Source organism: Petaurus breviceps, unplaced genomic scaffold (assembly GCF_028583685.1).
Source record: "Petaurus breviceps papuanus isolate PSGF00001 unplaced genomic scaffold, PetGlider_PUasm1.0 129, whole genome shotgun sequence".
Taxonomy (NCBI): domain Eukaryota; kingdom Metazoa; phylum Chordata; class Mammalia; order Diprotodontia; family Petauridae; genus Petaurus; species Petaurus breviceps.
In genome coordinates, this window is record NW_027185665.1 from 2,451,904 (window position 1) to 2,478,103 (window position 26,200).

Here is a 26,200-nt window from a genome sequence, read left to right on the forward strand (position 1 = left end):
TTCCCTTCTACTGTCAAGGGTACCACCATCCACCTACCTGCCTCAGGCTCAGAACTTAGGTGCCACCCATGACTCCGTATTACCTTTCATCCCTACCTATAACCATCTGTTGCCTATTTCTGCAATTCTCTTGCATACACTACCTCTCTCTTCCAAAAGGGTTACCACCCTGTTCATGCCCACACCTCCTGAATTTTTACAGTAGCCTGCTAGTTCGTCTGATTGCCACCCAGTTCTCCCCACTCCAGTCCATTCTTTTTTTTTTTTTTAAAGCAGTTGGGGTTAAGTAACTTGCTCAAGGTTACATGGCCAGTTATTTCTGGGTGTGGTGCTAAGTATCAGAGCCCAGATTCGATCCCAGGTCATCCCGACTCTGGGGCTGGTGCTCTTACTCGCTGAGCCACCTGGCTGCCCCTGTCTTTTTTAAATTTTGCAACATTCATTTTTGGTTTTTATTTTTTTTTCCTTTTTACATTTGTATATTGTATGTGTGTATGTATATGTAATTTGTATATTTTTGCATTTGTTTTTTTTTTATGTTTAAAACTTTTTATTCACATTTTGGCTTTTACATTGCCATAGTATCCCAAGTATCTTCCCTCCCCCAAAGAGCCATCTCATATGACAAATAGCATTTTTAGAGGCCCCCCTCCCCCCCACCTAACAGATAACTGACAGCTACATTGAAAAAAATCTGAAAACAAGTGTAACACCTGTGGACTTCCTGCCTCCAAAAGAGGTAAGTTAGGAGTGAGTCATATATACAAACATAGCAAATGTGAGGATTTGTTCTGCTTGGCTAGGCTTATTTGTGGCAGGGATTATGTTTCTCCCTTTTTGATGTGGGGGGCAGACAGGAAGGTAAAATGGCATACTGGGGAGGGGCAGCTATTGATAGGGTTGTTAAAAAAAAAAAAGAAAATGATAAAAGAGGGTCATGGAAGTATCTTTAAAAATCCATAGAAAGGAACAGGAGGACATTTACAGGGAAAAATACAGACAGGAAGGAAACTTTGAAAGTAATAAGCTGAATTGATTATAAATATTTTATTTTAAAAGCAAGTTCATAACAGAGGCTCATAGTTTCACGTATATTCCTCTTTTTATGTTCTGCTTTGTACCTGGAAATGTTTTCTACCTCTTCTTCTGTTAAATTCAAGACATTTTTAAAATTCCCTGCCTCTGCAAAGAGAGGGCAAAATTAGTTATGTATTCCCTATTTCCCACTTTCCTACTATATAGATGGATGTAAAGATTGATAGATTGGAAACTCTCAGAGCCAGACTTGCCAGCAAATGGGAATCTGTACTATTCTACCTATGCTAGGGATATGCTAATAAATGTTTAACAACAAGCTTTCCTTCCAGATATATTTGTTGTTGTTCAGTCATTTCACTTGTGTCTGACTTTGTGACCCCACTTGGAGTTTTCTTGGCAAAGATACTGGAGTGGTTTGCCATTTCCTTCTTCAGCTGATTTTACAGATGAAGAAATTGAGGCCAACAGAGTTGACTTGCCCAGGGTCACACAGCTAATAAGTGCCTGAGTCCACATTTGAACTCCTGTCTTCCTTACTCTAAGCCCAGATATATGCACGTATCAACAGAACAACAAATCAAGTCCTGATTTGTAGTGTGTGTGGTCTCTGAGGTGTAAATGCTTACAGTGAAAATGTAGTAAGTCATTCAGAGCTGACTCTAGCACACCTAAAATTTTCCCTAGGACACTGGGTCTGATGCTCCTTTTGAGAAACAGATCCCTTTAAGAAGCTGGAAGGACTATAACTAGAAAACATCAACTCATTTTTTTTATGTATTCATATGCCCATATACCTTCATGTATAGACATATATATATTTCTATTCCCTTCAACTATTTTCATACTGAGAAAAGTTTCATCAATTACAATATTGTTTTTCCATGTAGGAATGTAAGTAGTTCAACTTTGATAAGTTCCTTATGATTTCTTTTCCCTGTTTACCTTCTCATGCTTCTCTTGCTTCTTGAATCTAAATGTCAGATTTTTTATTCAACTCTTGTTTTTTTCAGCAAGAATGCTTGAAAGTCCTCTATTCCACTGAATGCCATATTTTCCCCTGAAACATGATACTCAGTTTTGCTGGGTAGGTGATTCTTGGTTTTAATCCCAGCTCCTCTGCCCTCTGGAATATCCTATTCCAAGCCCTTCGATCCCTCAGTGTAGAAGCTGTCAGATCCTGTGTTATCCTGCTTCTGTTTCCACAATATTCAAATTGTTTCTTCCTGGCTGCTTGTAATATTCTCTCCTTAATCTGGGAATTCTGGAACCTGGCTATAATATTCCTAGGAGTTCTCTTTTTGGGATCTTTTTCAGGAGGTGATTGGTGGATTCTTTCAACCTCTGTTTTGCCCTCTGGTTCTAAAACATCAGGGCAGTTTTCTTTGAGAACTTCCTGGAGGATGATTTCTAGGTTCTTATTTTGATCATGGCTTTCAGGTAGTGTGATAATTTTAAAATTATCTCTCCTGGATCTATTTTACAGGTCAGTGGTTTTTCCCATGAGATATTTCACATTGCCTTCTGTTCTTTCATTCGTTTGGATCTGTTTAACAGCATCTTGATTTCTCATAAAGTCATTAGCTTCCATTTGCTTCAGTCTAATTGTGAAGCAACGAATCTCCTCAGTGAGCTTTTGAGATTCCATCCGGCAAATTTTTTTTAAGGCATTCTTCTCCTCATTGCCTTTTTGAGCCTCTTTTGCCATTTGAGTTAGTCTATTTTTTTAAGGTGGTATATTCCTCAGTCAGGCTGTTGACTCTCATTTCATAAGTTTATTGCATCATTCTCATTTCTCTTCCCAATTTTTCCTCCACTTCTTTTATCTGCTTCTTAAGGTCCTCTATGGCCTGTAACCAGCTTGAATTTTCCTTGGAAGCTTTTGATGTGGGAGTTCTGACTTCACTGTCTCCCTCCTGTTCCATGCTTTGCTCCTTTTTGTCCCCAAAAGGGGAGTGTAATGTTGGAATCTTCTGTCTGCTTTGTTTCCTTTGCCTGGTCATGTTGCCCCTCAGTCACTTGACCCCTGGACTTTTTTCCACAGTAGGACTCTGCCACCAGACTGGGGAGCTTTCGTCCCCAGTGCTGGGGTTTTCTCAGCTGCTGGAGGTATCACATGGATGCCCTGTCCGAGGCCTTCACACACTCTGGCAAGCTGTACACACACCCCAGGACCTTCACCCTAGACTGCAATCCAGATCCAAGCAGGTTAAAGCAAGAGTGATTACCCCTCAGACTGGTGCTTGGTCCCCGTACACTCTGCAGGCCAAGAGCTGAAGCTGCCACATGGTGCTGGCTGGCTATGGAAAGGTGGGGGAGAGGCAGCTTCTTGCCCCGGGGGCGTCCCAAAGACCAGACTACACTGATGTCTCACTTTGTCCTTTGCATCTGTGTTGATAATTTTGGAAATGGCCACATCTGCTGCTGATCTGGAGTCCCTCCAGCAGGTGGCTGGTCAGGCCTGCCCTGGGGTTAAAACCCCTGGCTCACAGGGGCCTGGGCTTGGCTCCCAGAGCATTGAGCTGGCTGATTCTTGCCGGCCTGCCAGGCTGTCCTCAGTGGGAGGTTAGCTTCTCTGTGTCGTTTTGTGGGTTCTGCATCTCCAAAGTTTGTTCAGAGTCCCTTTTTTACATTGATTGGGGAAGGTGGAATTTCCGCTGGAGCGCTCCTATGTTTTTGCATTTGCACATCGTTTTCTTCACTTTCCTTTATTTTATATCTATTCAGTTCATGTAAATCTTCCCGTTTCTTTGGCTTTATCATTTGTTAATCTTCTTTCGGGCATAATAATATTGGATTACACTCCATATACCAGTGTTTATTTGGCCATTCCCCAGTTAATTGGCATCCACTTTATTTCCATTTCTTTGCTATCACAGAGAGGGTTGCTATAAGTATTTTGACACACATAGGGACTTTGACCTTTAAAATTGATTTCCTGGGGTATAGTCTTTGTAGTAGAATTTCTGGGTCAAAAAAGTATGGATGTTTTAGGCATTTTACTTGCATAATTCCAAATTGCTTTCCAAAATGGTTAAACCAGTTCATGTTCCACCAAATAATCCTCTAGTGTGTCTGTCTTCTCACTTCTCCAACATTGACTTCCAATCTTCTGTTATCTTTGCCAATTTGCTGGGTGTGAATTGAAACCTCAGCAATGTATTGATTTTCATTTCCTTTACTATTAGTTACTTGGAGCATTTTCTCATTTGGTTGTTAATGGTTTGTAATTCTTCTTTTGAGAACTGATTATTTTTTGACCACTTTTGTTTGGGTAATATCTTTTGGTTTCACATGTATCGGGTGTTTATGTATGTTAAATATGAAACACTTATCTGAGAAATTTGATACCAAGATTTTTTTTTTGCAGAACTCTTTTTAATATAAAACAAAAATTTAAACATATTTCAAATCTTCACTATGTCCACAATTCTTATCTTCACAAGACACATGCTAGAATGTTGGATCACGCAGCAGTCTTTGGGAACATGTGCCTGTGTGGAATAAAAAATGTCAAATCCTAGGATGCTCAACCAAGTCACGGAGCTTGGACTCACGACACTAGAGCAGTCCCTGGCGTTTCAAGTCCTCAGATGTTTTCTTTTTCACAACATTTCCACTGGAGTCCTCATCTTCCTCCTCAGTGTCAGGCTGCCACCGTTCAGAAGCCTTCTGCAGTTTCAGTTTGGCCCACGAAGAGACAGCATCTTCAATCTGGGTCACATTAGCAAAGTGGGCTGTATTTGGAATGCCCAAGCACCTCATGCCATGAGCATGACGCCACTCTGCAAAATGCCGCTGGAAGGCCTTGGGTCCTCGGTAGGGGTAGTTGCCACAGATCTCACAGTTATAGTTGATATTGAGTCCGTGCAGCTTATACAGCCAGTAGGGAATGGGTTTGCTGTCCCAACCCAGGGGCAGGTTTTTGGGGTTGTAGATAATCTCATTCTCTTCGTCTTCACTTTCACTCTCACTTATTTGCTCTTCCTCTTCCTCCTCTCTTTCCTCTCCTGTCCGTGCCTGTTTGTGCTGCACATTTTCATGAGGGAGATGCCGCTGTTCCCCAAGAATCTCTACATATTCATAGATCTGGGCTTCAAGGAAAGCAATGTCTTTATTCCTCTCAGTGTCCCTCTTGGTTCCTTTTGATTTGGGATTCTTTGCAAACAGAGAGGAGTCAAGTGATTCCAGGGACTTGCCCTTAGTGCTGAACAGCCTCTGGGCTCGCTCTTCCAGTGTACCGCCACATTTCAGTCCTAAAGCCAAGAGTGCAGATTTCAATCTGTCCAGACCCAAGGAGGCCAACTCCTCCCAGGAGGAAAATGCAGAGAGGTCAAGATGGGCTCCAGCATGGGTCAGTGCATTGCTTGTCTCTTTCGGCCAGCCTGGGGAGGGTACCATTGTCCCACTTCTTCTCAAACTCATTCTGAATCTTCCCAAACAGTTCATTCTGGTCTTGGAGGGGCTTCACCCTGTCTGTGTAGTCCTGGAGGTACTCAAGCAGCATCTCCAGGTACCTCTTATATTCTGCATTCTTCCTTTCCTTGGGACTATCAAATAACTGGTCAAAGATAGACAGGTATGTGATATAATCCAGTTTCTCAGACGCTTTCAAGTTAATGTACTTAAGATAGCAGTCATGCAGATCCAGGTAACGGCCATATCCTTCTTCATCTGTGAACTCCACCAAGTTTTGTGCCTCTTCACTAGGATTTTCTCTGGCTTTCAGGAGCTCCTCAAATTCCACTGACATTGGCACACAAATCTCGTTTGGGTGCTTCCAGTGGAATTCTTTTATCTGTTTGAGTCTATTATAGAGTTCTGCAAATTCATTTGGTCCTGAAATGGCACTGAGCTCCTCCTTTCTTAACCCATCCTTGTCATCATACAAATCTCTCAGGTTCCCACTGACTTCCATATACCTGTCCTGCATAGCCCGAGTGCGATGGTCTGAGTTGATCTGGTCCCGGAGCGTGGACTTCTTAATGAGCATCTCCTTGGCCCTGACGTCCATGAGGCACTCCTTCTCTTCATGGTAGCGCCGCCGCTGCTGCTCCAATATGGTCTCCATCTTGCCTCCCCACCCCACCCCCCCGCCCATCCCAAGATTTTTAAGGGGCTTACATTCTAATGGGGAAACTAGCATATGTAGGGGAATCAGTCAGTAAACATTTATGGCTTTTTACTTATTGAAGGAAGTCAGGAAGCAGAGATAAGGAGGGAAAGAATTTCAGGCAGGGGTGATAGCCAGTTTCAGTGCCTGGAGCTAGGAGATGGAGTATCTTGTTTGAGGAACCTCAAGGAAAACCATTGTCAACTGAATGAAGAATAAGTGTCAGGGAGGGAGTTTGATGGAGAGTGTAAGAAGACTGGAAAGGCAAGGAGGGGCTGGGTTATGAAGGGATATATATAATTTTTTTTTTAAGCAGTCAGGGTTAAGTAACTTGCTCAAGGTTACACGGCCAGTTATTTCTGGGTGTGGTGCTGAGTGTCTGAGCCCGGGATTCGATCTCCAGGTCATCCCTACACTGGAGCCGGTGCTCTTACTCGCTGAGCCACCTGGCCACCCCTGGTTTTATAATTTTTTAATACTTTAAAAAAATATATTTATTTATTTTTAGTTTTTTTTTTCTTTTTGGAGGACAATTGGGGTTAAGTAACTTGCCCAAGGTCACACAGCTAGTATTTGTGTTAAGTGTCTGAGGCCAGATTTGAACTCAGGTCCTCCTGACTCCAGGGCTGGCCTTCTACTGACTGAGCCACCTAGCCGCCCCTATTTTTAGTTTTCTACATTCATTTCCATAACATTTTGATTTTCAAATTTTCTCTCCATCTCTCCCCTACCCCCCACCTCAAGATAGCAAGCCTACTGAATACCCTTTCTCCCAATATGTTCTCTCTTATATCCTCCCCAACTTTCTAGTGGGGCAAGATGGATTTCTATACTCCAGTGACTATATATCTTATTTCCCAGTTGCATGTAAAAAATAATTATTTTAAGTATTTGTTTTTAAAACTTTGATTTCCAGATTCTTTCCCTTCTTCCCTCCTCACCCACCCCCACTGGGAAGACAGGTAATTCAATATAGGTTGTACATGTGTAGTTGCAAAAAACATTTCCATAGTAGTTATATTGTGAAAGAGTAACTATATTTCCCGCCATCCTATCCCGCCCCCACTTACTCGATTTTCTACTTTGACCCTCTCCCTTTTCAAAAGTGTTTGCTTCTAACTACTGTCTCCCCCAATCTGGCCTCCCTTCTGTCATCCCCTTTCTTATCCCCTTCCCCCCCTACTTTCCTGTAGAGTAAAATACCAAATTGAGTGTGTATGTTATTCCCTCCTTAAGCTAAATTCAGTGAGAGTAAGGTTGACCCTTTCACCTTCTTGCTCTTCCCCTTCATTGTAACAGTTTTCTCTTGCCTCTTTTATTTGAGATAATTTATCCTATTCTATCTCCCTTTCTCCTTCTCCCAATATATTCTTCTTTCACCTCTTAATTTTATTTTTTAGATATCATCCCTTCATATTCAACTGAGTCTGTGTCTTGTGTCTATGTATACATGTACACACATACACACACTGACATATATTCATGCACACATACACCCTGCTGTACATACATATATATGTATGTGTATACACACACATATATTCCCTTCAACTATGTTTTATATTTGATCCTGGAGAAAATAGGGAGCCAGTAGAGTTTATTGAAAAGGGACAGAGAGGCATGGTCAGACCTACACTTTAGCACAATCAGCTTTTGACCTTTAGAAAATAAATCTGACTGAGTAAAAGATGGACTGAAGTGGTGATAAACTTGAGGAAGGGAGACCATCAGAAGGCTGATCCATGTTTGAGGTGGTGGGGACCTACATCAGGATTGCTTTGTATAGGTTAACTCATTTGATCCTCTCAATGGCCCTGGGACGTAGGTGCCATTATTATCTCCATTTTATAGATGAAGAAACTGAGGCAAGTTAAATGACTTGCCCATGGTAGTTACATAGCTAATGTCTGAGGTGAAATTTGAACTTAAGCCTTCTTGACTCCAGGTCCCTTGCTGTGTTCATTGGACCACTTAACTGAAGTGGACAAGGAAGGGCACTTCACTGAGTTGGGGAGTGGGGCTTTGGGGGAGTTGATTGATAGTCCAACTAGGAATATTAGAAGAATTGATAGGAGTATGGTTTGAGAGGAAAGGTGGTTTCAGAAGAAGGAGTAAAGTGCAGGATAGTTGGGCCTTTGCTGAAATAAAGTTCAGGGAAAGCCAGTCACCATTTAGGAGAAAGAAGGGCCAAGAGTGTATGTTCCTCCAGGACATAGTCTCTGTTTTCTCATCATGTTTTTCATCATCATCACCTACTTCTTTCCAGGCTATAATGCTTCCCTCACACCTTACTTAGAGATCTTTTAGATCCTCACGCTCTATTTCCTTGAAGTCTTTGGAAGCTGCTTTCTTTCTTACCTCATTCCCACAGGCTTTATTTTTGTGTAGCTACCTGAATCAGATTGCACTGGATTTTCTAGACTGACTTTGCTTTTAAATGACTCTTCCACCTATGTCATAGGCTTCATATCTCCATATCACATGTTATTTACCAAATGGATCACCAAATGAAAATCAGCATTTTTGAGCTGAAAGGGACTAGATCTTCTATCAAGAACCCTTATACTAGGGGTGGCTAGGTGGTGCAGTAAATAGCGTATGGGCCCTGAAGTTAGGAGGACCTGAGTTCAAATGTGGACTCAGACACTTGACACACTTATTAGCTGTGTGACCTTGGGCAAGTCACTTAACCCTTATTGCCTTGCCTTCCCCCCTCCAAAAAAAAAAGAACCCTTATACTATATTATAGTTGTTTGTTGTCCTTTGTTTTTGAGGAGGAGCAAAATGGCATTGCTATGTCTGGGTCATGGTACAGTGTAACAGATTGTGGCTGGTCAAACCAATATGAGCTCAGAAGGCTCTACCACAGGTTAGAAACAGATAGTTCATACGAACATAGGTCTCTAAATTTGTGCATCTCACATTTCCTTTGAGCTGCTGCAATTCTGCTTTACTTACAGAACACGGCACCCTCTTCGGTGAGGGCATGCCACAGGATCCTGTGTCAGTTTCTCCCATGTCTCACAATTGATTCCAGAGTTCTTTAGAGAGATCTTGGAAGTGTCCTTGTGTCACTTCTGACCTCAGTTTGAGCACTTGCCTTGTTTGTGTGAGTTCTGTGTAGAATAATTATTTTAGGCAAACCTGTTTGGTATTTGAACAACATATCCTCTCCCTCTCTTTCTCCCCCCTTTTTCTCCCCCCTCCCCCTCCATTGGAGTTGTGCTCCCTGCAGTAGATTTGAATGCTTGGAAGTTTAGCTTGAGAACCTCAGTGTGGGGTATGATATCTTGCCAGGTGATCTTCAGAATCTTCCTAAGACAGTTCAGATGAAGTGAATCATCTTCCTTATTCAAATATATTCCCTTACTAAAGAATCCTAATACCTATGGTATGCTATGCTATGCTATGCTATACTTAGACTAGACTAGACTAGACAAGACTTAGACTATACAAGACCCTTATACTATAACCTGATAAATGGTCATTTTAACCTCTGGTTGAGTACTACCGCTGGCCCCGCCCCCCCTACACACACTTCTCAAGGCAACCTATTTAACTTTTGAACCATGCTAATTGTTAAGAAATTTTTTCTGACACCGAGCCTAAATTGTTTCTGTAGCTAGCTACTTTTAGGTCTTTCCTCTGGGGTCCAACTGAAGTTCTAATCTCTTTCCCCTGACACCCTTTCCTTCACTTGGCTCCTTATACCCCTACCCTTGGACCTGTGAGTCCTGGACACTTTTATCTCATACTCCTCTCAGTGATAATCACTTCATTGTCTCAAGGAGATAAATCTTTGAGCCATACCTTCTTCTCCTTCCCTAACCTCTCTCCTCCCACCCTGCAGGATGGGATTCTTTCCACTATTTTACTCTTAATTTAAAATGCCTGTGACATAATATCATCAATTCTTACAGTCTTCCAAATATTGCCTTATCTGAATTATCCCCATTTCCTTTCTTTTAGCTGCCCTTATTGCTGGACATTTTTTTCCTTTTTGGGTAATTACTGATACCACTCGTGTCTTTAGAGGAACCTTCTCTATTTAAATTTTATGTTGTGAGTTTTTGGCCTTTTATTTAAAAAATAGCTGTAAATAACCACTGAATAATAAAATGTCACTGCTTAATAATGCACTGAAATGTAAAATGTGCTTTTTCATGGTTATGGGTTACTTTATTGGGGGCATTTCTGGTTATTTGATTCCTGCTGCTGGGGAGGCTAGTGGATCACTTTAGTTTCTGAGTTTTGGGCTGCTGTAGGCTTTGCTGATTAGGTCTCCTGGTCAGCCTCCAGGAGTGGGGGATTACCAGACTTAATAAGAATGATCTAACCAGCCCAGGTTAGAAAAAGGAAGTCAAAGCTCCCATGTTTGAGGAACCAACTTCCAGCCTGGGAAAGACAGGAAGACCCAGTCCCAGTAAACAAATAAGCAATTTAACTTTTCCTCAATTTTCATCAAATGATAAAATAATTTTTAAAATCTGCATTTTTTTCATTTACTACTGCTTCTGCTTTAGGTGATTTGTAAGTCAGATGCTCCAACTGGGGATGTTTTACTTGATGAAGCTTTGAAACATGTTAAAGAAACTCAGCCTCCAGAAACAGTCCAGAATTGGATCGAACTGCTTAGTGGTAAGCTGTAAAGATAAAAAAATGAACATTGAATTTTGTTAACAATTTTTTAAAATTACTGTAGTTATTTGGAAATAATCTTGTTTCATAATTATAAGCTTATTTAAATAGATTACTGTAACATTTATATAAACAAAACTTGAAAGAAATTAAGTAATGAGTTGATATGATAATGGTTTTCAGAATTCTTATTCTAGGGACCCTAGGTGTTTTGGGTGATTGGGGGAAGAACAGAGGTTGGAATAGACAGTGGGTTTTGTTTTTAGAAAAAAATATATGTAAAATAATATAAAACTTAAAAGAATTAGTTCATTATATAAAAACTAGAAAATCACATTCATTAGCCAAAATATCTCCTCTTTATATAAATCATAACTTGTATGTGAATTTATTTTCTGACCCTGTTAGTATTCAAAGTAGTATATTTAAAACTGCTTATTTTGAAAGGTTTATAATTACTTTGAGGAATCGTCTCTATATGAGAATAAACTGGATTGTTAGTGTGTGACATGTGTGTCTAGAAATGTTTCAAATGGAAAAAGATATTCAAAGATTTTGTTTCCTCAATAATGTATCAGTTAAATGAAAAAAGAAAACAAACAAGATTTCAGTTACTGACTGATGCTTATCTATTCCAACTTTATATCCTGAATAATTTAAACGGTCCCATTTACTACAAACTTTGTCACTTGGAATAGAGTCAGTTTTAGTGGAAAGTGTCTCATATGACAGTGTAATTTGTATGTACTTCAGGAGAGGTAAAGAAAGATGTCACCTCCATACCATACACTTTTTTGTTAAGTATATGTAGGAAGAACTTTGTAGATGACTGTAATCACAGGAATTTGTTTATAATAGGAAGGCTTACACCTCATATGTCTTATATTGTACATTATGGTATATATTGAGTATAGCCAGTAAAGCCAGTCTTCATCCTCATCTAAAGTGTAGCCTTTGATTGCCCCTAATGAACTTTTTGGTTTAGTACTGGTAATTGGGAGGAAGGTGATGCTATTGGAAAGATTTTTAAAGGTGCAAATTTAAGAATTGGTCAAATAACTCCTTTATTTAAAATAGAAAAGAATAAACAAGATTCCAGTGTTGTTGAACTTGGTACTTGGTAAGATATTTGGTTTTATACTTTTTCTGAAATGTTGAAACCTTCCAAGGAAACAACCTTTGAACCTATATGCTGAAAATTCTTTAACTTAGACTACTGATTTTATTTGTTACAGAAGGATAAATTTTTAATCTGTATTCAAAGATCACCTACTTCAATATGGGCATTTTACAAAAGGGTAAATGGTGGATGTTTCAGAGGATGTAGTCATCTAAAACATTATTGTACTTCCATAAGAAATCTTCTTAAGACAGTTTATCTACTGAGGGAACTAGAGTTGACTTTGAAACACATGAGCTAAAAATAATAGTGGATTCTGCTTGTTAACACTAAGATTTACATAATGCAATTTTTATTTTTTTTAATTAGATTTTTTTCACTGAACAAAAATCTGTTTTCCTTCCATAAGAAAAAGAAGGAAACAAAATTTTTGTAATATGTATAGTCAAAGAAAACAAATTTCTGCATTGGCCACGCCCCCAAAATATGCTTTATTTGGCACCCTGAGTCCACTGCTTCTCTGTCAGGAGGTGGTAGAAGTGTTCGACAGTACAATTTTTCTTAATTTGGTACAAGATTAGATTCATTTTTTTTTTTTTTGCCTTTTGGAGGGCAATTGGGGTTAAGTAACTTGCCCAAGGTTACACGGCTAGTTTTTTTTGTGTGGGTGTTAAGTGTCTGAGGCCAGAACCGAACTCAGGACTCCGGGGCCAGTGCTTTAATCACTGCACCACCTAGCCGCCCCTAGATTTATTTTTTTTAACTGCCATATCATACTCTTGGGTCATTAATATTTGTAGTTCATTCACACCAAGATATTTTCTAAATTGCCATCTAACTTTCCTATCATCTCAAACTTGAAGTTGATTTTTTTTAAACCTAAGCATAAGATTTCCCCATGACTTTTATTTTAGATTAATTCCTGTATTGCCACCTACCTAGATCTTTTTAAATGCTGATTCTGTTAATCATTCTGTTAGCATTCTGTCCCAGATTTGTTTTACATGCAAATGTAATGAGTTTGCATCTATGTCTTTATCCAAATCATTGATAAAAACGGTGGACAACAAACTGCCAAGTACCAGTCCACTGGAGACTTCCAAGTTTACATTGAACTAGTAATTAGTTAAATAGTAATTAACTCCTCTTTGGGTCTGACCATCTCTAATTCCACTTAATTGTACTATTGTGCAGCCTGCATCTCAATTTTTTGCTTCCTTTTCTGGGACCAAGAATGTTTGATTTTTGTGCTTCTGCTGAACAAGTTGTTAACATCCAAGCAATGACTTGGGTAAAATTTATGAATAGTATGCTGGATATCTTGGAGACTTACAGATGACATTCACCTGTAAGGGCTAGCTAACACACTGAATGGAAGAATCGAGATGCAAAAGGATCTTGAAAGACTAGGCAGAGGTTCCCAAAAGTGGTAATACTGCCCTCTGGGAAGTGCTGGAATGATGGGGGAGTGGGATAGTAGCCTTGGATGCAATTGGAGGGCATTGAATAAAAATAATGGTGTCAGTGGAAGCAAAAGGAAAGAAGAGAAGAACATTTTAAAAAACCATACATGTTTCATCTGTTATATAACAGAGTTAAAGCTGTAGTAGTCATGCTGTTTTCCAAATAAAAGTTATAACTGACCCAGTGGTCAAGTTCGTGAACAAGTCTTAAGCAATTGGCAGGGGAGGTGTTGTGCATTGTCGGGAAGTCTAGCATAGGTGAGTAGGAATATGGGCATGTAGTGACTTGTTTACAAAGCTACTATCAGGTTACGTGATGAAATATTGTGTCATCAAAATTTCAATGCAGGAAAGAACCCTAAAATTTACAATAAATTATTAAATTTGAGATGCATCCTTTAAAAATATATTTTTTTAGATGATGCAGATTTACTGGGAAATAAGATATACAGGCACTGGGGTATGGAAATCCATCTTGCCCTACTAAAAAGTTACAGAGGGGATGGAGGAGGATATGAGAGAGCAGATTGGGGGAAGGGGTACTCAGTAGGCTCGCTATCTTGGGGTGGAGGGTGGGGGAAAGACTGGGAGAAAATTTGTAACTCAAAATCTTGTGGAAATGAATGTTGAAAACTAAAAATAAATTAAAAAAACTAAAATAAATAAAATGATGCAGATTAAAAAAAACATTAAAGGATTAAAGAAAGTAGATTTCTGAGTAATTTTTCTTTTTTTGAAAAGGGGGTGGTAAGCCAAAGAAGTTTTGAGAACCTCTGGGCTGGAGCATTGAGCTGAATCTAAAAAGATGAAATTCAATAGAGTTAAAAAACCAACTTCACAGGTACAGGAAAGAAACATGGGGTAGATAGTAGTTTCTCTGAAAAATATCTAGGGGTCTTTGTGATACGTATGTTCAGTGTGATGTATAAGCCAAAACAGCTAATGAGATATTGTTTGGCTGCTGCTGCTGGTCCTTCATTCTCCCATCAGGTGGGTGATGCCATGACATGAAAATGAATTGGAGTCTTATTTCCTTTCTTCCTTGGGCGTCATACTCATACTGCTGTGTGTTCTGCTCAAAGGAAATGTAAAAATTGCCGAAATCTTTTTTTTCTGAAGGATCAAACCTTAAACCCAAATCACTCTGACTCTTATTGATTGGTCCACCTATAGGTTCTAGGCCAAGGCCTACTTAGTCATTGTTTGGACCCTGTTTGGCTCAGAGTGAATGTAAATAGTAATTGTTTCTGTTTTGGCCAAAAACCCTGAGGGTCTTCCCCCTTCCAGATATATATATATATATATTTTTTTTTAACCAGGTAAAGAGTCCATTTCTCTGCTTCATTTCTAACCTAGCCTTAAGTACTGAATGGGCATAGTCTCAGTCAAACCTATATTTGCCTACAGTAAGGGAACTCAGGAATAGAGAGGTGGTAGTCGTGTACTATCCTCAGATCCACAAGTTTTTAATTTGGAGCCTTTGAATTTATTTTTCATTGTTTCAATGACTATTTCACTGTAACTTTCCTTTGCAATCCTATTTTATTTTATGCATTTAAAAACATTCTGAGAAAGAAACTGTAGGTTTCATTAGATTCCCAAGAGAACCACCACACAAAAAAACTTAAGAACCCTTGTCCTAATCAGACTACATCTGAAGTATGATCTTCAGTTAATGAGACATAAGTTGGAAAGCATTTAGATTCCAATCTTGTTGATATGGAGGGGAAAGTATAGAATGCTTACCCATTTCCTTCTTCCCCTTCTGGAGGGTGAAGTCAGCCTATAGTTTACACCACCTTACCCCCTTTTTACTTCATTAGTTGATTCTACCTTATGGGGTGTAGAAATGGATAACTAGTCATTGTAGGTTTTATACAGCTAATTATTCTTAAGAGTTTCAGAAATGTCATCCTATTCTGAAAGATTAGGAAAGAGTTGAAATTAAAGTAGCCTAGAGTTATTCATGGTGTGATTCAGCGGTACTATTTAGCAACAAATAATTACTTAACTTATATAAAAGGAAAGTTAGGTAATAGTCTCAATATAAAGCATTTTGTGTGTGTGTGTGTGTGTGTGTTTGTGTGTTTTCAATCTCATTGATCAGTTTGATGAAGGACCCTGAGTCCATGTCATGGGACTTTTTTTAAGGGAACTGAGGAGTAAAAGAAAGTAAAAGGAACTGAGCTTGTAAAAGAAAATAAATACTAAGGAGTTAAAATGATGCTGTCTGTAATTTTTGGAAGAACTGTTCTGTGGAAAGGGGATTACACTTGTTCTTTTTGACTCTAGAAAACAAACCAAAGCATTGGATGGGAAGTTATAAAAAAGTTAGATTTAGGCTTGATGTCAGGAAGAACTTTCTAACAGTTAAAGCCATCTGAAAATGGAATGTGCTGTCTTGTGAAAGTTACCTCTAGAAATTCATCAAGCAGAGAGATGCTCGATAAACTTACTTATCAAGTATATTAGAATGGGGATTTCTTTGTTGGACTAGATGATTGTTGAGGTTCCTTCCAACTCTAAATCCTATGAACTTGTATGTATATCTCTACTATTTTACAATTTTTTTTTAGTGGCAAAAATAGAGTACTGATTTTCACAGGGCAGGTTTTCATAAGTTTCTTATTAGAAATTCTTAGATGGGAGTAATTCAGTAAATCCCTTCTGTTACTAAAATTACATCAGAACTAAGTTCATTATCTGGTTTCTGGATGAGTATTAGTAATTTTGTTTAGCAAAGATAACACAAATTGTTTAAAAATCCACTTTATTATAATAGAGTTTTTAGTTGCTTAACAAGGTGAATAGGTTTGCTACGTCTGTCATGCCTTTGGTAACAATTGAATTTAGCAAACATTTAAGTGTCTAGTGGTCTGTGCATCCTACTGACACATTTTGTTTACAGAAGCTTTATTAACTAAATAAATATATATGAAGCAGAGGAGAGTGTTCCAGGATATCAGAAAGAAGGGTTTATATTATTAAATACTGACTAAAATACACACACACACACACACACACACACAATGCTTTATATTGAGTTGTATACTCATCCCCAAAATCTAGTTTGATTTTGAAAATGTATAATTACATAGGTTGAATCTTCCATAAAAGTCCCATTCCAGTGATTCAATATGGCATTGAGGTAACATTGAGTTCTTCTTTGAGGGATCTGGTGACACTGAATCTTCTTATCTTATCCATGCTGGAAGTGCAGCAAGCCTTTTCTGACCCTAGTACTGCTTGGCACAGAAACTTTATACTGTGCCATTTTTCTAAGTGGGGCCAGTTTGCTCCTTCTTATGCAGCCTGATGGCTCTCCATTCCTGGGGGCTCACATATTGGTGCTGGACTTAGTGTGGACACCCATTCAGAATTTAGTCATATTGCAGCTCAGAACTCTGGAACTCAAGTGATCAAATATTGAGTGGTCACCAGTTTCAGCCTCCCCCCCAGCAGAGACTACTGACATGTGCTGCCATGCCCATCTAATGCTCAGTTTTTTGAGACTGCTAAAAAAAAGGCGTGCAAGTAGTAAAGGCTTTGAATATGGTCCTTGAAATAGATGGCAGTCTCTAAAGGCAAGCCTAGCTAATTTCAGGGAAGTGCATCTCTAGTAGGTTTGGGTCCTTGATATCCCATAAGTAGAATATTAAATGGCCCTTAAGATTTTACTGCATCCTTTCTATTCTTCTATGAGAGTAACAGAGGTGAAAAGGAGGGCAGGAGATCCTAAGAGTCACATAGATTTCAGACCACTGGTAGCTTGAATATGACAATCAGACTGTTGATATGGTATTGGAAGAACTGAACCCCAAGAATATTAAAATTCTCATGATAAATGAAGGGAGGATGGCTCATAATTTCTTATTTAGAGACAAAGAAAGGAGTTATCAAGAGTTGGTTTCATTATGCACCTAAATAGAATGTGAAACTTCATTTCATAAGAATCTTACCTCACCTTGCAATGGTTATAACATGAACAAATGCAAAAAGAGCATTATATTGCTAATTGTAGTTTTTGAACCAACATGTTGCAGAAGCTAAAGAAAGAAAATTCGATGAAGAACTTTACAAGGTCCTCCAAATCAAGTCAACGTATATTAATACCTCATGACTTCAATGCAAAAGTGGGCATAAAGACACTGAAAATTTTTGGAAAGTGTGTTTAAGGACAAAGAGGGCAAAGGCTTGTTGACGACTTTTTTAAGAAGAGAATCAGGAGGTACTAGATATGGCAAGTACTAACCAGTACTCACAATAAAGAAAGTTATCTCATCTTAAAAAACAGAAAATAACTGGTGACCAGTGTAGGCATCATTTACAAATCAGGTATCTGTGAAACAATTGACTTGCTTAGAACCAAGCTAAAAATATCAAATTTTGGAGGATAAAGAGGAGATGTTAACCATAAACAGTTAAAGTACCTCCACCTGTCCTATCCAGAGATTGGTGGTGAAAAAAAAAATGGAAAAATGTGTCATGAAAAAGACACTAATATGGACCATAACCATTTCCTCTAGAAATTCAAATGATACAAAGCAGTCATCACCACAAGAAAACTAAAAAAGCCCATACATCGCTTCAGTGAATACATGATCTTACCAGAGACACGGCAACCAAGGACCACAATGATTTAAAATATAAACTTACTAGCGAAATGTTATAGGAGATCATAGAAGACACAGAACAGTTATCACTTCATAAAACAGTACTGGTGGAGTAGAAATACTGAAAGTTTGGCATAATACTCAATTTGGCAGTCATTTTTTTTCCTGTTAATGCCACAGTTAAATTGTTAATCTGTTTCATTGGACAAAATTATCCCTAAGTTGCATTTGTTATGAAACTTAATATTACCTTTTGAAATAGAGCTAAACAATACAGTGAAAAGAAAACTGGATTTGAAGTTAGAGGACTAGGATTTGAAGCCCAGTTCTTTGGCTTGCTACTTTTGTGACTTGAGGTACGTCACTAACATCTCTGGACTTTGGTTTCCTTACCTAAAAAATAAGCCTGTTAGACCAGAGCAGGGATTTTTAACTTTTTTTGGTGCTACAGACGCCTTTGTTAGTCTTGTGAACTTTATGGACTTTCTCTGAGAATAATATTTTTAAATGCACAAATTAAAAGACATAAGACTATAAAGGAAATCTATTATATTGAAATATAGTTATCAAACTTTTTTAAAAGTTGCTGAACCCTAGGACTACACACTGGGAGTAAATAATCTCCAAGGTACCTTCCAGATTTAATCTATGAGTGTGATCTATGGATTTAAATTATTAATTAGTAGCTGAATGTGCAAGGCACAATAGTCTTATATAGCTCTGGGAATACAAAGACACAATGAGATAGTTACTACCCTTGAGGAGCTCAGTATTTTCTGATCTTATTAACAATTAGGATATTTTTCAAATAATGTAGATGTCAACCCATGCAGGATGCCTGTCCATCCTGTGACAGTTTCCTAATCCTCCTTCAGTTCTTCCCAACAAATTCACCATAGGAAGGGAGTCCATCCAGAGTTCTGGGAACCTTTCTTGTTTTCTCCTATCATCACAAAGATACTAGTGGAGTTGTTGGACTGTCCAAAGGATCGCTTTGGAATTTGATTATTTTTATATTGTGGTCTGCTTGCACACACCATGGACCTCAACATGAAGGAGAAGACCTTTAAGATCCCTTCAGGCTCTAGATACATGAGGGTATGATCTTTGTCCCTAATATACTGTATGGATAAAATAATTGAAATATCACTAAAGAAGACAGACATGAGAGGAACAGCTACACCAGATACATGCAGGTGAAATCTCAGTGGTGACACAATATTAAAAGCATTAAGGAATCAATTTCTAACCCCTCTGAAAGAGGGGGAATATTCTGAATAGCTATAAAAAAATACAGGGTGATATTATTACAAAAATGATAAATCCAGAAGACAGTAGTAACTACTTACCTATTCTCTTTTCTCGTCCCTACTATCTACACACATATTACTGGGTACCCTTGATGAAAAAGAAATAGGCTTTCACTAAGCGATTTTCTACAGTAGTCCCATTTGAAAGCTATAGAGAATACAAGATTTTTGTATTATTGTCTGGTTATGTTCTTGAAGTATTTAATTTAGAGCAACAGATAGTATGACAGACTCTTCTGCTTCCTCTAAAGTGTCCTCCTGATTATCAGTACAAGATAATGACTCTGTCTTAAGGGAATATCCTAGACAGAATTCAAATAAAGAAGGGATTCCCTATAAAATGGTGAGTTCATGTTTTCAGATGACATACTGCTTTTTACATCTGAGGCCCAAATTACTGTAGAGCTTTTTCAGTGAAGTCCATGGTCATTCAAAAGAAATTGAAACTGACTTACCAATCCACTTAGGAAAAATAGAAAAAGATGGGACAATACTGATTGCCCAGACTTTTATATAGCTGTCAGCCTGTTAAGGCATAAGTTACATAGGCCTTGGACAGATACTTCAAATAGACTATCTGGACCCAGAACTGAATATGAAGAAAAGTGGTATGGATTTCATTGGAGGAAGCTCTTTCAACTGTCTTAGATTAATATGACACAAAAACTCTTTTTAAAACACCAGTATTATTCTTCTGAGATGTCATACAAGTATTATTATACCCATTTTATAGATGAGGAAACTTGAAGGGCGGCGTGGTACAGAGAGACTTATATAGCACTTTTAAGATTCACAAAACCCTTTATGGACGTTATATTATTTGACCTTCACACAATTATCTTATGAAGCAGGTGCTATTATCATCCCTATTTTTAGAGATAAAGAAACTGAGGCTGAGTGAGTTTAAATGATTTGCCCAGAATCATACAGTAGGACATTTCTGAGGCAAGATTTGCTCTCCTAAATAAGATATACAGGCACTGGGGTATAGAAATCCATCTTGCCCTAGAAAATGGGGGAGGGAGGGATATAAGAGAGAACAGATTGGGGGAAGGGGTATTCAGTAGGCTTGCTATCTTGGGGTGGGGAGTAGAGAAAAATCTGTAACTCAAAATCTTGTGGAAATGAATGTTGAAAACTAAAAATAAATGAATAAGTTGAAAAAAAAAACCCACCAGTATTTTTCTACTATAGGCATATGGCTTTGATTTATGGAACATGACAATACCTATAGAGTCAGAATCTTAAGTGACTTAAAGAGTATTGGAGAAGATGTATGGTGGGCATAAATAGAGTTTAGCATTTTATTGTTAATGATTTGTCTTTATGAAGTGGCATAAAAGATGTGGTCACAGCATGTATGATCAAAAAGAAAGATAGGTCAGTCATGACAAGTAAAATGAAAGTTAATGGATGGACAGCCTCTCTGTTCTGTATAATATTATAGGAGGATATGGATTAGAACAGCACAGGATGAGAAGATGTGGTAAAGTTGTGATTTGAACTGTTGGGTAAGAATTCCGGAGGTGATAAAATCAAAGCTCTGCTGAAGAAAAGGCTGAGTACAAAATGCAGCAAATTAAATTTTCACAGATTTGAATTTTCACCAGTGCATTCTTCCTCTGAATAACAGGTAAAATTATAGTATCAAAGTTCAAATTGACCTTCCACATATAGACCCCTTTTATAGCATAAATGTTACCATTTAGAGACTATCAATCAGGAGTTCCGAGTATGCTTTTAATATAGGTAAATCACTTAATTGCTGTGCCTCAATTTATATGCGTATATCTATACTTACATGTTATCTGTGTGTGTGTCCATATATATGCATATACACACATATAAACAAAAAATGAATGAAAAAGCATCTATTAAGGGCTAACTATACTCCAGATTCTGATGAGTGTTGGTGATACTACTGTAAACAAGCAAAACAGTTAATAATTTTAAGCTGCCTGTATTCTGATATAGAAGACTAATTAACAGTAAGGGGAGGAGTGTTTCAGTCAGAAAGTCCCATGGATGGATTGGATTTGGATTGTGATTGGAGTTGTTGAGTTATTCATTGATATTTTCTTTCTAGTAATGGTAGTAGTGTTGATTTGATTATTCTTAGAGTTAAGAGTTGGAAAGCTGAGCGGTAAGGAGGTGAGAAGGTGTATCACCAAAGCAATTTTCACAGCACTGACAGCGACTGAATATGCCGGTGTAGTTCTGAATTGCAAAATATAATAGACTCCATATAGAAGACAGAAGCAAAACATTTATTTATTCAGACACCAGAAAAACAAATCCATCATAACAGCAAAGAAATCTATGCAAATTAACACTGGAGAGGGCAACACCATACCACAACTTCCCCCCAAGTCTCCTTGCCTGCATCTTCTCTCTCTCTCTCCCTCTATCCTCCCCCCCCATACTAAGTGCTCTGACTCCCAGCTTCTTCTGGGCTCTGCTCCACCCTTCCTGCAAATTCTTCTCACCACAGGTTCCATGTGATTACATTTGGCTTATTAAGGGGCAGGGAAGATCTTCAAATTCCCATTACTATTACAGAAGAGTGTGTATATATATATATATATATATATATATATGCAGGCCAAAAAAATAACTGGAAGGTGGGGGATGTGGGTCTGGCCTGGATATATGGAGATTAGAATACCAGGGTACTAGAGTGGAAGCTTGAATTTTGAATCAGAGTCAGAGCCTGGAGCTCAGGAATAATAGAACTTTGCAGGGAAGCATGAAGATAGCCAGGTCTGAATGAATATGGAGAATTCTCACTGATGAGAAACCCAGTGTTCCAGTCTACTGTTCATGTATATTTCTAATTTTTTTATACTTTAGATACTGTACCTTTCAGCTTTGGGGGAAGTGACTAAACTTCCAGGATCTGTGTTCTTTGAGTGCATATTCTCATTGGAAGGCTTGCTAACCTTTCCTGAATCTGTGACATTGGAAAGATATACATCTACCTAAATTATCATACCTCCATAATCTTGAATTCAGAAATTCCTCTCTAATTATATTGTCATGTTCTTCCATCTTTCCCTTTGCTTTATTCTTCCCAAGTTAGTTTTCATTTTCAGTGAAACACTTTCGATTCCTACATCTTCCTCAGTTATTGCAGTAAAGTTTTCTTGTCCCGTTCGTTCCTTCCTTCCTTTCCAGTAATTGCCCTCTGCTAAACTACCTAACTATATACTGCCTTGATCACTTGAATATCTTGCCCCTGTGTCTATTTGCTCTTCCCTTAATGATGTTCCTCTAAAATGGGTTACCTCTACCATCTGTCTTCTTAATGCCGAGCTGAAGTATGCTGCCCAGAGGAAGTCATAGCACATATTCCATCTCTTGTTTTCTCTACTTGCATGGCAAACTCCCTGCTTCATACTTTTATCATCTGTAGCCTGAATTATTTTGGTGGACTTTTAAATGGCCTTTCTACCTCGTTTCTCCTCATTCTTCACAACTGCCAAAGTTATATTACTAATGCACAGCAATGACTGTTATTACTCCTCTGCTCAGAAAGCTCCAGTAGTCTCCTGCTGCTGCTAAGATAAAGTACAAACTCCCCCATCTGGCAGTTAAAGTCCTTTACCATTTACTCTAGTATGCTTTTTAAAAATTAATGTTTTCTTCGCTTCTCCCCACCTCCACTCCCTAGTCTGTCATGAAGCATTTTAGCACTTGACTTGTTCCAGGCACTGTACTTAGCTCTAGAAATACAAAGAAAGGCAAAAAAAGGACAAAACAAAAAAACCCCCAAAACCCTGTCACTTCCCTCAAAGGAGCTCACAGTCCAATGGGGGAGAAAACATAAAAACAGCTGTGCATGGACAGTATATGCAATAAATTGGAATGGGCAGATCAGGAAAGACTGCTTGTAGAAGGTAGGATTTTAGCTGAGACTGGAAACAAGGGAGGCCAGGAGATAGGAGATGGAGACAGCATTCTGTATATGCAACATAGCCAGTGGAAATACCTAGAGTCAGGAAATATCCAAGGAGACCAGTGTCACAGACTCATAGAATATGTGGGGGTGAGATAGAAGAAGACTGGAAAGGTAGAAGAGGGCCAGGTCATGGAGAACTTTATATGCTAAACAGAGGATTTTATGTCTGATCATGTAGATAATAGAACGGGATTTTATTGAATGGGGAGCAGGGAGGAGGCTGTGTGTGAGACAGAGAGAAAGATAAAGAGAGAGAGTGTCAAATCTGCACTTTAGGAAGTTCAGTTTGAAAGCTGGGCAGAAAACTGACCAGAGTGGTAAGAGGCTTGAGGAAGAGATGCCAACCAAAGGGTGGTTGAAATAGTTCAGGCCTGAAGGGATGAGGACCTGTACCAGGATGATGGCAGTGTTAGAAGAGATAAAGGGGTGTGTGTAAGATGCTACCAAGGCAGAAATGACAGAGGTTGGGAGGTAATCGCTAGTGTGTAAGCCTGGGTGACTGGGAGAATGGTGGGGTCCTGAGCAGCAGTAGGAAAACTAAAAAGAAGGGAGGGCTGGAGGATGAAGATAGTGAGTTCCTTTTTTTGGATGTGTTTAAGATGTCTATGGAGCATTTGGTTTAAGATGTCTAATAGGAAGTTGGACATGCAGGACAAGATTAGAAGAAAAAGGTTAGGGCTGAATAAATAGATTTGGGAGTCATTAAAGATATTGTAATTGCACCCTTGGTAGCTGTTGAGATCATCAGATGAAATGGTGTAGAGGAAAAAGAGAAAAGGGCTTAGGACAGAACCTTGAAGGGGCACCTGTGGTTAGAGGGCATGATGCAGATGAAGATCCAGCAAAGGAAGCGGAAGAAGAACAATTCTGCTTGGAGGAAGAAACCCAAGATGGTAGTGCTGCAAAAACCTATAGAGAAAAAATGTATCCAAGAGAAGAGGGCCGTCAGCAGTGTCCCGAAGACTGTAGGAAGCATAAGTATTCAAAAAAGGACATTAGTTTTGTGGTCTAAAAGTTCATTGGTAACGTTGCAGAGAATACTTGCAGTTTAGTGTTTAAGTCACAAGCCAGTCTGCAGAGAATGAGAGGAAGCAAAGTGAAGATGCCCATTAGACAACTTTTTCATGGAGTTTAGCTACAAAAGAGGCTAAAGAGATACGTGAGAGCGATCTAGTGGAAGTTTTTTGAGGTTGAGAGATACGAGTATGTATGTGAGCAGTTTGGAAGCAATTAGTAGATGGGGAGAGATTGAAGATTAACAAGAGAGTTAGGAATGATAGAGGAGGCAGTCGCTAGAGAAGACAAGATGGAATGGAAACATTTGTACAAGCAGTAAGAGAGTGTGCCTTGGCAAGAAGAGCCATCTTTTCATGTGAGTCAGGTCAAGGAGGAAATAATGGGTGAAGGCATCTGTGTGGGATGAGGAGGAGGGAAGAAGAGAAATGGCCTCATTTGTTTCAGTGAAATAGGAGAGCAAAGCTTTCCTCTGAGAGGCTGGGGAAAGGGAGAGGATATTCTAGAAGGAATATCAAGCTTTATTTAGAAAAGCCATGATACCGAGAGGGATAGTGATTGGATTTAGGGAAATGTGTAAGAACTGTTTTACGCTAGGGGGAAAAACCGTAGTAAAATCTGTATAACAGACATGCTTATTAGTCAGCCAAAGTATTCCTATGTTGATCACATTCCAAAATGTGTGTCTTAGCCTGTGTGTTTAGTTGATTGCACAAGTGTCAGGAGATAGGTACAATTTTTCATTTTTGGCCCTCTGGAGTCATACTTGATCATTTCATTGTTCATAGTTTTTAAGTTTTCTGAAGTTCATTTTTACAGTTTTGTTGTTGCTATAAATTATTTTCCTGGTTCTGCCTCAGTTTGCATCAGTTCATACAAGACTTCCAGGTTTCTCTGAAACCATGCCTTTTATCGTTTTTTGTGGTATAGTAGTGTTCTATTACATTTGTAAATGATAATTTGTTCAGCCATCTCCATTTGATGGGCGCTCCCTGTTTCCATTTCTTTGCCACCACTAATCAATCTACAGTACTTTTCCACATTTATCTCACCTTAATCCCCTTCACTCACACGTAGTTCACACTGGCCTTGTGGAAATCCTTGAGACTTGTGCTTTTTGCAGGCCTCGAATGCACTCTTGTCCTCATCTCTTTGTTGTCCTAGTGTCTTTCTAAGCTCAGCTAAAGAACAGTGTCTCACATGGGGCTTTGCCGATCCCCCCAGCTGCTAATGCTCTTCCTTTATTGCAGTTACTTTTTTACATATGTGTGTATATATTGTTTACGTGTATAACACTCCTTTTTGCCTTTGTGTTTACCTTATTTAATATTAGATACTTATAAATACTTGTTCATTGATTTGCATATGATTGGATTTTAATAAAGAGAAGTAGCTTACGTACAGCAGAAGTTTATATAGGCAGGTTAATGGGAAAAAAACTTGAGTTTTTGAAAAACGATACTATTCCTTTTTTTTTTTTGTCCTGCAGTTGAGTGGTTTGGTCAGAAGGTGTCATCAGACTACCACATTTACCCAGTTTTGTGACATCACTATGAGTGAATTTAAAAATTTTCTTTCATGAGAATCATGAAGCAAACTATCAGTCTAACATAGTTTCTTCTTAAAGATTGGCCAGAAATTTTAAATGACTTATGGAATTTTTCCAGTCCTACTGATATTTTAGCCCTAATAAATGTCATCTCATATGGACTTAGGTTTAATTTGTCTTCTACTCCCATTTTGCTTAAGGCATACCAGTATACCCCAATATATTAGAATTATATGAAATTTCATATATTTACTAAAGATAACTTGGGCAAAAATTTCCTTTACAAAAAGGTTTTATTGAGATTTATAAAACAAATTCTACCCTCTTTTGTAATTTCATATAAAAAATTTTGATTGACAGTTCCCTCAAATTTCATCTCTTATGTAA

At 38.5% G+C, this 26,200-nt stretch overlaps 1 protein-coding gene and 1 pseudogene across 1 annotated transcript in view; one reads left to right on the plus strand and one right to left on the minus strand.

Annotated features, from left to right (window-relative positions):
* LOC138172790 (Golgi phosphoprotein 3) overlaps window positions 1–26,200 on the plus strand; it is a 69,145-nt gene that overhangs the window by 34,375 nt on the left and 8,570 nt on the right. Inside the window, exon 3 of the mRNA XM_069102659.1 lies at window positions 10,672–10,786. Coding sequence (XP_068958760.1) covers window positions 10,672–10,786 — 115 coding nt within the window. The remainder of the gene's footprint in view (window positions 1–10,671; window positions 10,787–26,200) is intronic.
* On the minus strand, window positions 4,389–6,121 carry LOC138172784 (splicing factor 3A subunit 3 pseudogene; annotated as a pseudogene).